At 38.1% G+C, this 12,016-nt stretch overlaps 1 protein-coding gene across 1 annotated transcript in view; it reads right to left on the reverse strand.

The window, feature by feature from the left end:
• The window catches only part of ADGRV1 (adhesion G protein-coupled receptor V1), a 290,582-nt gene that overhangs the window by 153,864 nt on the left and 124,702 nt on the right, over window positions 1–12,016 (reverse strand). Inside the window, exons 80-84 of the mRNA XM_075138497.1 lie at window positions 11,668–11,852; window positions 10,234–10,483; window positions 9,916–10,055; window positions 8,131–8,291; window positions 5,504–5,604 (exon numbers count right to left, since the gene is read on the reverse strand). Coding sequence (XP_074994598.1) covers window positions 5,504–5,604; window positions 8,131–8,291; window positions 9,916–10,055; window positions 10,234–10,483; window positions 11,668–11,852 — 837 coding nt within the window. The remainder of the gene's footprint in view (window positions 1–5,503; window positions 5,605–8,130; window positions 8,292–9,915; window positions 10,056–10,233; window positions 10,484–11,667; window positions 11,853–12,016) is intronic.

Here is a 12,016-nt window from a genome sequence, read left to right on the forward strand (position 1 = left end):
ACATGGAACTGTTCTCAAGAATTATTCTGCACAGATCAGTATTTCATATAAAAGCTTAAATGCAGTGTATTTAAACAAAAAACAGCTAGCAGACGGAAATGCCTGTGGGCCCGAGCTGAAGTTAACTTTCTCACTTTCAAAGTCCTTCTGCAGTTAGAACCGAGCACAGTATTCCAGTAGCCAGAGATACCTGACCCCTCAGTATTACTGCTCTACATGAAGAAGGAAAGGCAATAATGGCATTTTTATGCTCTGACGCCTTAACAGAAAATCCTTTCTGTCTTAATCTGTTACCTTTTGTAATCTTTTCTTGCATCTTCCCCACCCATGAAGTACATGCCTTTCAGATAGTTTTTCTTTATATATACTTTTACTAATTCTCAAAATTTTTTCTACTTATGAGAAGAAAGATTGAAAAACAAAGACATTCAAACCCGCTTTCATGCTTAAAATGCTTACAAGAGAGCAACATAAAAACGAGAGAAGCTGCCTTTATGTCAGGGCATTGAGTGCAGTAATAACCTTAACGGTCCTGACCAGTCCCAACTGGAGTCTCCACCCACACTTCGGCTCCTAAGCCCAGCAGCTGTATTTAAGCTCAGCCTTGGGCCATCAGTCTCTACCTGAGCTGGTCTCCAGCCGTACCCGTGCCTAAGCCCATGCTCCTGCCCAACCTCGAGAAGAAACCTGCGAGATTACAAGAGAGTGACTATTCGAAACCCGGAATTGTCAGGGTATAAGAACCCTAGGCATACTACTGACAACATGCCTGCACATCAGTGTATGAAAAGTTAAAAGTGATATAACATTTAAATAAAGCCGCATTTAATAGAAAATGCAGCAACTTTTAATTTTAGTTCCCATTTAGTTCAAGCTTTAAAAACGCCTTTGTTTAGGTTTTTCCGTACATATTTTGGAGATAAATTGACTTAGACTACTTTCATGAAAACTGAATTTCAATTGAATATGCCATTCAAGCGAAATATTTCCCATAGCTGTACCTGATCTGGCTACACATCCTTTGGCACGTGTGTGTGTGACAGCATGATGTTTATTTTACAGCCAGGCAGCTGCAGCGCTGGCCTGAGAATGGAGAAACAAGAGTTTGGTGGCTTGATAAAACCTGGAGTGAAAATTCTATCAGTAGATCAGGGAAATCATGTTCAGTGTGTCTTCAGAAATAAATAAGCAATTCTCAGACTGAGTAGCATCCAGACTCTAGTCCAAAGTTACTATAAAGTCCTGTGCAAAAACTGATGCCAGATTCAGAGTAGTTCATGAATGCAGCTAAGTAGCTCTAAGATGATGAAGACATCTTACGAAATAACGAGGCCAAAGCTGAGAACCGAGGCAAGTCACACAAATAATGCCTCAAAGTGCAACAAAACCTGATTTTGGGATGTTATTTGAAATACGACTTATTTTTGGTTTTTGAGAACTTTGAACTTGCAGTTAGGCCTCAACTCTTCACCTCAGGTATAGACAGTTCTGAAAATGACCCTTTAATACCATGTTTAAAGGTGCTTCTTGTACAGGTGAGGCACCAATTTATTTTTATTTGTCCTTCCTTCTGATCGACTTTTAGGCATAGAGATGAATCATTAAATTGCTGGAGAAAAGACTTCTGAACTACACTCCAACCAGCCTGGCCACCGTCCCCAGGGCAGTTATAGGATAAATATGCTGGAAGCCATCCCAGGATGGCGGCTGGGAACAGACGTCGTAGATTTACGAAGGGAAAATGATGCCTGAGTAACCCAATCTCCTTCCATAAGGAGATGACTGGCTTAGGCAAGAGCAGCAAATGTTGTTTACCTTAACTTTAGCAAAGCCTTTGACACGGTTTCTGTGGTGTTCATAGTATTATCATTAAAAGGCTGAGACATGCTTTGGTTAGATGGATTACAAAGCCAGTGGACAATTGCCCATACCATGAGGCTCGAGGGGTTGTGATCAACAGTATGAAGTCCCGCTGGAGCCTGCTTACTAGCGGCACTCCTCAGGAGTAGCTGATACTACTTAAAGCATCTGGGCATAGATGATGGGACAGAGGGCCACACGGGAAGTTTGAGAAGGACCCAAAAATCTGGGTGCAGGTGATTTGTATGGCTGTTTTTTCAAGGAAACTCAACAGGCTAGAAAAATGGGCTGACTTCTGACAAAGTTCAACAAAGGCAAATGCAAAGTCATACAGCTGGTGACAGAGTAACGCCATGTAACAGCACAGGCTACGGCCAAATGGCAAGGCAGCAGACCTGCAGAAGAAGACCTGAGTTTCCGGTGGATGGCAAGTTGACCATGAGTCAACAGTATGCCTTGTTGCAAAGAAGCCTAGAAGTGCTGTTTGTCTTAACTAGCAAAAGGTAAAAGGAAGTGATTCTTCCCTTCGATTCCAGCACTTGTGTGACCACATCTGGATACACCTGGAGTTGGGATCTCCACTACAGGAAGGAGGCTGACACACGGGAGTAAGTTCAGTCAAGGTCCACCAAGATACTCAGACCACAAAATATACAGAAGAACTGAGGCTCTTCAGTCTTAAGAGTGTGGGAATGGGAAATCTTATCAGTGTTATAGAAATAAGAATATAGAATAGAATTTCTATTGAATACAGAAATTCTATATATTCTATAAATTCAATATAGAAATGAGGGAACCAAACTCTTCTTGCAGATCATACTGACAGTATTAGAGACAATGGATACAATTAGCCACAAATTAAATTTAAACTAGATATTGGGAGACACTTTTCACAATGGGTAGTCAAACATCGGACCAGGTTGCCCAGAGAGCTTGTGGGATGTCCATTGCTGAAGATGCTCAGAATTCAACTGGACAGGGTCCTGAGCAACCTGACCTAAGTTGGGCTTTCTTTGAGCAGGCATTTAAACCAGAAAGTTTTCAGAGGTGGCTTCCATCCAAAATTACTCAATAGATCTAAACACGTGCAACAGACTTAAGAGAAATGTTGAGTCACCATCCCTGGAGCTATTTAAAAGACATGAAGACGTGGCGCTTAGGGACATGGTTTAATGGTGGACTTGGGAGTGTTAGGTTAACAGTTGGACTTGATGATCTTAAGGCTCTTTTCCAACCTAAATGATTCTATGATTCTATGAATTTAACTATGTAATCAGTGTCAAAATAGCAAAACTAACTTTGCTTGAAGGAATGAATGCACCAATATATGCTGGAGGCCACCCAGCTGAAAAACAGCTTGGCAGAAAAGGCCCTGGGCATGCTTGTAGACATTGAACAGGAACCAGCAATGTGCCCTTGTGGAAAAGAAGGCTGATGGTATCCGGGGCTGCATTAGGCAAAACATTGCCAGCAGGTCGAGAAAGGTGATCCTTCCCCTCTGCTCAGCACTGGTGAGGCCACACCTGGAGTATTGTGTCCAGTTCTGGGCTCCCCAGCACAAGAGAGACATGGACATACTGGAGAGAGGCCAATGAAGGGCCACCAAAATAAGTAAGGGATGGAGCATCTCTCCTATGAGGAAAGGCTGAGAGAGCTAGGACTGTTCAGCCTGGAGAAGAGGAGACTCAAGGAGATATTATCAAAATACATAAATACCTCTAGGAAGGATGCATAGAGAACAGAGCCAGGCTCTGTTCAGTGGTGCCCAGTGATAGGACCAGAGGCAACAGGCACAAACTGAAGCATGGGAGCTTCCATCTGAACACCAGGAAACACTTTTTTACTGTGAGGGTGACCCAGCACTGGAACAGGTTGCCCAGGTTGCTTGTGGAGTCTCCATCTTCGGGAATATTCAAAAGCCATCTGGACATGGTCCTGGGCAACTGGCTCTAGGTATCCCTGTTTGAGCAGGGGAGGCTGGACAAGATGACCTCCAGAGGTCCCTTCCTATCTCAATCATTCTGTGTGATTCTGTGTGTAAATTAAGATGTTTTAATGGGTCCGAAGGACCTGGTAAGGAGTCCTTATAGAAGGAAAAAAAAAAAAAAAAAGACTTCTGTGAAAAAGAAACATACTGTAAAAAGAAACAAGCGTTTCTGTACTGGAAATGCAACATATTGCCAGAGAAATGGAAGAGTATTGGAGATAGAAAGAATGCAACATGGATAAGGATAGTTCCATCATATGCAAAATACCAAACAATTCTGGGAACACAGACAATTCAACATTCACTGCAAAGGAAAAGTAGAAGAAACTTTTCAAAATCTACCATTAGACTGTAAAATGCGCTGCAAAGGTCTCAGTGGTCTTGTTTTGTATAATCTTGACACATTACCATATGCAAGTCCTTACCTCTGTTATGAGCTATGTGTCCCAAATTAAGTCTGCACATTTGTACGCTAGTAACCATGCACATTACAGGTCCCTGGAACAAACGAGCTTTCCATGTAACTACACAGAACTATTAAAAAACATTAAGTAGGTCTTTCAAAACTCAGGAACTGAGATGTCAAAATACTTTTACACCCTAAGATACAAGAAACCTGCTGGTATCCAGTGATCTCTAGAAGTGCTGTGAGGACCTTTCTGCTCCTTCTATTTTAAGTCCAGTTGTGTGATGAACATTATCAATGCACTCCGTTGTACAACAAAGAACTATATCATGAGGTAACATGAATAAAATTATATATAACCATGGCACCATACAAAAGCTTTTCTGAGAGACAGGTCGATTGCTAACTTTTACAGGTAACACAGGGCTGTTTCAATTATCTACAGAGTATTCCTCTAAGTACCTGCCTGCTAATATGCTTAAATTCTCTCAGCATCTCTGCCTTCAGCATATATTTACATTTGTATTTACATCGTCTTTGTAGCATTAAAAATAGACAAAAAATCTCCTTCTTAAGGTATCTTTCCATAAAGTAATTTTAAAATACTTGGGGTTATTCATAGCTTTCCATTTCGCCAGAGGTACCAAAGCTGAGGAAGTTATATTTTATAGGACAGAAAGACATATTCTCCTTCTATATGCTCCTTCGGTTTGCTGACATTCTACTACTTACTATTTGAACCAGTATGAGAGAACTAGAAGACTTTCTACAGTTTATTACCTTTTATTATTTAAATTTTTCATAACTATACCTTCCTACAAATACTAGAGTGCAAAAGAGCTTTCATCATCTACTACTCAAAACAAACATTTTCCACAGGATTTATGATTACTGACATTAATCTATTTAATAAATAATGATGTTAATGATGGAACTCTTATTTCGATTGTATACCCCATCATCAAAACATTTATTATTCCACATACAGGACTATCTTCTCATGCGGCTCTATCATCCATAAGTTTTCTCTAAATATTTTCAGAAAATGCATAATTTCAATTGAATTCCTTACACAGGATATGAATATTGGATTTATTATAAGTATCATGTGTTGAAATTTTACATTTTCCAAAAATGTTTACACTGTGAAAAAGAAAAGGAGGTGTGTTCAGACATGGCCATAGAAGCGAGGAAAAGGAAAGTAAAGATGTACTTAACTTACACTTAGATTCTTCAGCCTTTTTTCTTACCTGAGTACCCAAACAAGCAACCATCATGTGAGTGAGAAGTTTAGCTGCAAACATTGCACACCTGGTGCAGAAAAGGTGGGAGACAATAGCCAAAGTGAAACCTACACAGAAACAACAACAACAAAAAAAAAAGGGAAATTTAAAGCTTGGGCTAATAAACTACGCTACATAAGAACAACAGTGCTGGATCTCTTGAAGGTGCAGATGATTAAAAACCAAAAACAACCCCAAGCCTTACAGAGAGAATATGTTCACTTTGGTTCACATTGGGATCGCTCATGAATTTATTACTGAAGTACTAACATCTATTTAACTTTTTCATAGGCTTGGGAGCTAAAATAATTGCATAATGTAAACATGACATTTTTGCAAAGTTTCTGTTTTTAATTTCTGCGTGATATGGATGATTGTCATAATAGTTAAACATAAAGCAAAGGTAACTCTTCAGTGTTCATATTACTGCATCCAAAAATGCTTTTAGAAACAAATAAATAAAAAATTGCCTCCAGCTGGGTAGCATGGCTTTAGGAGATAGCTAGAACCTTCTAAATGCCAGTCTCCCACTTCATCTGTGTTCAGCGTAGAAATCTGTTATAGCAGTACTCAGAAAGAATAACACTACTTTTCATTTCACGAATTCATTATGAACATGAACAGAACAGAAACGGGAAGGTCCTCTTACCTACCAGTAAGTAGTTCTTGGAAGAAGGACCCTGGGAAAGCTGAGCCACTAAGGAAAACACTGCTAATGCTCATGTAGAGGTAATTGTTTGTGCACTTCCCCACCCCAGGAAGGGCAGGAATTTGGATACTTAAGGCAGATCTTTTATTATCTCTTGAAACAGACTGGTTGCTCAACTACAAGTATTTGGAAGATATGAATGAAATAAATCATTGCAGAAAGAATTCTTTCTAAACCTTACAAAAATTAGCTAGTGATATTTATACAACTGTCTACGTAAGAAAACTTCAGAAATAATAATATTCCATTTCACTCTACTGTGCTATTTTTTCTTTTTTTTTCTTTTTTTTTTTTTTAATTCTTCACACCTAGGTGGAGATGTTAAAGAAATAAATAATATCCGTATAGCTCTTACATCTAAAGCAATTTGTTAATCACTAGATTTAAATACATATAATTACAAAAGGAAACACCTTCAACCAGCCAAAGAAGCTGAAAGGCATTGCAGGTATATTCAAGGCAGGTATATTTAGACAGGCTAAACTGTTCTAATTTTTAAAATACATTCTTATGACACATGACTACAGTAAACGACTAGTGCTGAACAAGGATCTGTAGGTCTTTATTGCTTCCAGTTCAGCAAAATATTTCTCTTAGCTTCAGTTTCTACAGCATATTGGCTTACTTTGTATTGTTTTTTCATTCAGTTCCTCTAGCATTTTGCATTCTATGGCATATTTGCTCATCAATTTACTTTCTTTTTCCTATAAACCAGTAATTACGTTTGTTTATTATAATTTGTCTTTTTTTTTTTACTTTCACTAACACGATCTAAGTTAGAGGCTTAACTGTATTTTAAAATCTGCTTATTTTTATCTGCTAAAAAATTCTTTCATTATTGTTAGATAATACAATTAATTTGTATGAAGTAGGTGAAAACCAGAGGGTTTTCTTCTCTTTCTTTGTCTCCCTTTTTATGGCTGAGGTTTTGAAATAATTAAGGAGCCTAGGTTTAGTCTGTTAGGGCAGTTTGCTGGCAGGGGATAAATAGGGGACTTAGCTGCTTGCACCGTTTTTGTTACTCATACAGTGATGATCTAGTATAGAATTCATAAACCTCACAAGGAGCAGAACCCCACTGAAGTGCCTTCAGGTTAGACTAAGAATCCCTTTAGCATGTTTTCTTAGTGATGCTCTTACTCTTAGGTTCCTGCTTGCACAGTGCCTATCAACACAACAAGAAAAAATCACTTTCACCTGGGATTGCCTGCAACATAATAGTGAACCGACTGCAATGCGAAAAGTGTAACTTCCATCTCCTCCAGAGGCCAAGCTGAGTTTAAAACTTAGATCTCCCACCTCCTGTCTGACATTCTGGGACTTCTGCAGACGCTATCGTAGCTGCCAATGAAGTGAGTCATGATCCGCAGGTTAAACTCTCGGGCTTCTCCCAAGATATTAGGTAGCACTTAGGCAGCAAAGTGCTGGAGCTCTACACACATGATATGGAGTCTATCTCCCTCAAGTTACTGAGTTTCTGAGTGTAAACTGTCAACTAGAATTATCAAAGAGCTTTCAGGCTAGGTAGAAAAGTGTCTGAAAGATTTGACAAAGAGGACAACTGTACTACTGCTAGAGACACAGGTGGATTTAGGATTTTTAAGTTTCTTCCCCCACATGAATGACATATTTCTCTTTTGTACAGTTCAGTAAAACATCATAACGAAACCCATTTCTTTGCTGGACTTTTTTTTTCAGTGGCAAAATTTGTCAGTGTGCAAATACCGGACCAGAGAGCAACTTTAATACCAGGAAGTTAGTTAACATTCCTCCAATAACCTTCCAAATAAGAAGATTGTCATCAGTTACTAAATTTGCTAAAAAACAATCAGTCTTACTGGCCATCAGTTGTTATTAACGAGAAAACTGTCTTAAATCAACTGACCTGAGATGCAGATGAATCCAGAAGAGAAAAAAGCCTCATTGTATGAAGACAAGTTATCTGTTTGGGCATAAACTGCATAAATGGACATATGAGAACAAGAGCATTCCACGTAGTCTGACGTGTCATCAACCACTCTGCAGAATCCGCTATCTGACAGCCAGCTGCAAAACAAAAGATTCACAAAGTTGGAAATGGACTTGTGTAACTTACATGGTAAGCAGGCTTGAAAATTGTTGTATCTCTGAAATACCAAGTTTTCTAAATTATTCTGTAAGTGTTCTGTGTAATCTTTCAGGTGCAGTTCTCAGAATAGCACATTGGCATGAAACTAAAACACTGTTTATAGCTTTTTTTTACTTTTATGATTAAAAAAATTTGTAAATATATGATAAAGAACATTTTTTCCACTAGAGAATTTTTTGTGGCCATGTTTTTAAAACTTCTACAAGATTTACAGGTCTGTCTGACTTTTCAAGTACTTTGTTACTTAACTTGCACAATACCTTACCCCATGATGGAGAACATTTCATTTTATACTGCTATTTGTCATTTTGAAACTAAAATTAATGTTTTGTTTTCTTTCAGTATTGCTGAACTGATTTTGAAAAAGGATACTACAGGTGACATCCTAAGCCATTTCTAGTGGAAATCACATCTGCTCTGTGATATAGCTTCCAGATAAAAGGAGATCATGCAGGTAAATTCTGCTGCACCTCCTTTCTGAAGAGCAATAGTTTATATCAGTGACAGACTGATATAATCCAATCAGTCTAATGAAATCCTATCTAAACTAACTAGATCTCAGCAGGATACAGAACATAATTCTCTCCAAATTCATTTATACTGCGTGAACAGGAAGGACACAGGGTAGTCTAATAATGGGGCATTGAAAAGCATACACAGAAAACTTTATTCCATGGTTTGCAATGGTATGAGTAGCAACAAGAATGGAAAATGATCAGCAATTCACCATTTCTTCTAAAAACCAGGAGACATCAACTTAAGCTAGTAGCAAAAAAACCAACAGGAGATGGCTTTTTTGTCAAAAAGAAATAGCCCTATAGAGATCATTGTCAAAAGATGTGCTAAAATTCTGGATGGTGCAAGGAAAGACTAGACAAGTTTGTGGTAGACAAATCATCTGGGGTATTAAATACACTAAATCATATTCAGCTCATAGAGTCATACTATTAGGGGAGCTGCTATTTATGCTTGTCCTGATCTTACTCTTCCCTGGGCATTTACTTTTAGCCACTACTGGTCTAAATAAATCCCCAGTCTGCCCATTAAGTTTTTTTTTGTTCACTTACACAGTGTCTTTCACAGACCCAAAGAGTGGATATTAGCAAATTAGGAACAGTGACTTGAAGCAATACTGGAGCTGTAGGTTTAATTCATTACTTTTGTAAGAATGGACTTGAAGTGTTGTCCGACAACAATTGTAAGGAGTACAAAGTCATTAATATTAATGAAGTGATGCAATTCTGGGATTTACTAGCAATGTGTTAGCATTGCCTAACACATCATTACATAATCTAAATGGTATTTTGGTGAAAAAAGTCAAGAGTAGACGTCTGAGAAATGTCTGAGCTAGAATAACTACGCATTTTATTATATGGGAAGTTTTAAGTGCTGGTACAAAGGCCAGAAAAATTAAAGAAAAAAGATGGATAGGAAATGGAACAATCTTATACTTGCAAATAATCTAATCGGGGTTATCACATCATATGTAAATACACGGGTTCACAGTAGAAACTGGAAAACGAAACAGATTAATAAAAGAACCTTTCAGCAGCTTGATTCCAGAGGAGACATAGAGATTTTTGTGGAACAATCCGACTTCCTGTAGTATAAATCCGATAAATGACTTCATTGTTTTCTTTCAAAGGGTGTGAACTCCGACCCTTCAAACTCATAGAAAAAACCTGAAACAACACGTACAATGTAAATACAAATTTAATATTAAAATTCAACAGTCAGGGCTCATTTTAATCAGACACACACACAAAAATATTCACATTATTTCAAATACATTTAAGATGTTTTGAGCAATATCTAAATTAAACTAATTTCTTGAAAAAATAAATTGCATTATCTTCAAACCTTGTTCTTCAGGGCAAGTTCTTTATCTCCAGTAAGGAACCACTGCTGACTGCTGTATTCTGTGAACTGTACAGATTCACAGTTCATTTCTTGAGGAGGCGATAATACACCAGAGACCTCTAGTAAATGTTCAGGTACTTGAATAGAATCCCCATCTTTTCCATCAAATCTGTGTCCATTGATTTGCTGAGGAAACCAGTTGTGAGCCATTATTGCAATGTACGGGCAGCTGTCAAGGATATTTTTACCTCTGTTGAAATGGAAAAGCAATAGGGCTGGTAAGTGGAACGGAGCTTTCGCTATTCTTCACAGAATGACTCTAAAATGTATTTGTAATTAATACTTTATTCCTCCATCATTTTTAGGCTTTATGACATTTGATAGACAGACAGTTTCAGTTTCTGTGAAAAAAAGAGGGGCTGAATTATTGTGTACTTCAGCTTCTCCTTTTCCCCTCTGGGTTTTGCTCACTATGATCTGCAACCAAAACCCCTCTATAGCAAACTACGTTATCAAAATACTCATGTTTATAACCTGATGCAGAAATCAACCTACAAGAATGAGAGGCATTAAAATGGATGACCTTGCTTTACCTCTTATTCCCAACAGGTGATGCAAAAAAACTTGGAATAACGAATTCAAACTTTCAAGTTCTAGACATTTTTTGGGATAGTGCTGATATTTATGCCATTTACTGTCTTTTGGCCAAGATGGGCTTCACACCCCCCACAACTTAGGAAATGGCAGGAAAAGTTACATCCTTAAAAGAAGTTGAGATAGAAATCTAACCCATGCTGATTTTCTGAGGGGAAAAAGGGGTTTTTTTTTCTAAATTCAACTACCAATTGTTTAATAGATTCACACTGGGAGAAAACTACTGTTTAAAACCATCTGTCTCATAAAAGAGTGTCATCTACTTCTGCAGTCACCTATTTCCCCGGCCCATTAGCCTGACTACAGGGTATTATGCTCTTGCAGACAAAACTAGCAATTTGAAACTCCATGTAAAAATTTTTAAATAATGTTCGAGTGAGCAAAACCAAGCGCACAGAAATTGCCAATAGAAATTTTGGGTTACTTACTCTCATCTAAGTCTTAGAACATAGCCCTCCATCATACAATTACATATTATTTCTTAGTAAAATTAATGAATCCTTTTCCAGGCAATATTTGAGCTAAAGGTGAATTAATACATCCCAGATCTCCCGACTCCTACTCCCACAGCTACCCGTATCAGTGTACCAGGTATTTGTGACACAGCTCATCGTGCCAATGTAGTGCTTTATAAGATTGTGATAGAGTGCAACACATTTTCATACAGGTAACATATTAGATGATAGACAAGTCCCTTTTCTAAAAATGTCATTTAAATTTTACTATATTGGTAAATTGTCATGTATTTCTAAAACATATTATGAATTCAAGATTACTAACCTTTCTCCTGGTGATCCACACATTGCCCCAGTCAACAGGGAAAAGGCAAACTTCTCAGTCACCTCAGCAAGCAGGCTATATCCCCGCGTGTCCTCGCGTTTCGGGCTAGCCAGAGCACAGAGTATCTCATAGAAGAGACTTCTACTTCTATCAGTGAGTAACTGTTTTTCACCTACATCTGTAACCTAATGAGAGGAGGAGAAATCAAACAGCATTTATGTGCATAAGTCTGCTTATAACATTCCATCCCAATGTTCAGTCTGAAAGTTCAGATTGTCTTTTTCCATCTTCCTAGCACCGCTGCTGAGGCGTGAGGCGCAGTCTATGTCAAAACTAGATAAAGATATGC

This window comes from Calonectris borealis, chromosome Z (assembly GCF_964195595.1).
Source record: "Calonectris borealis chromosome Z, bCalBor7.hap1.2, whole genome shotgun sequence".
Classification (NCBI taxonomy): domain Eukaryota; kingdom Metazoa; phylum Chordata; class Aves; order Procellariiformes; family Procellariidae; genus Calonectris; species Calonectris borealis.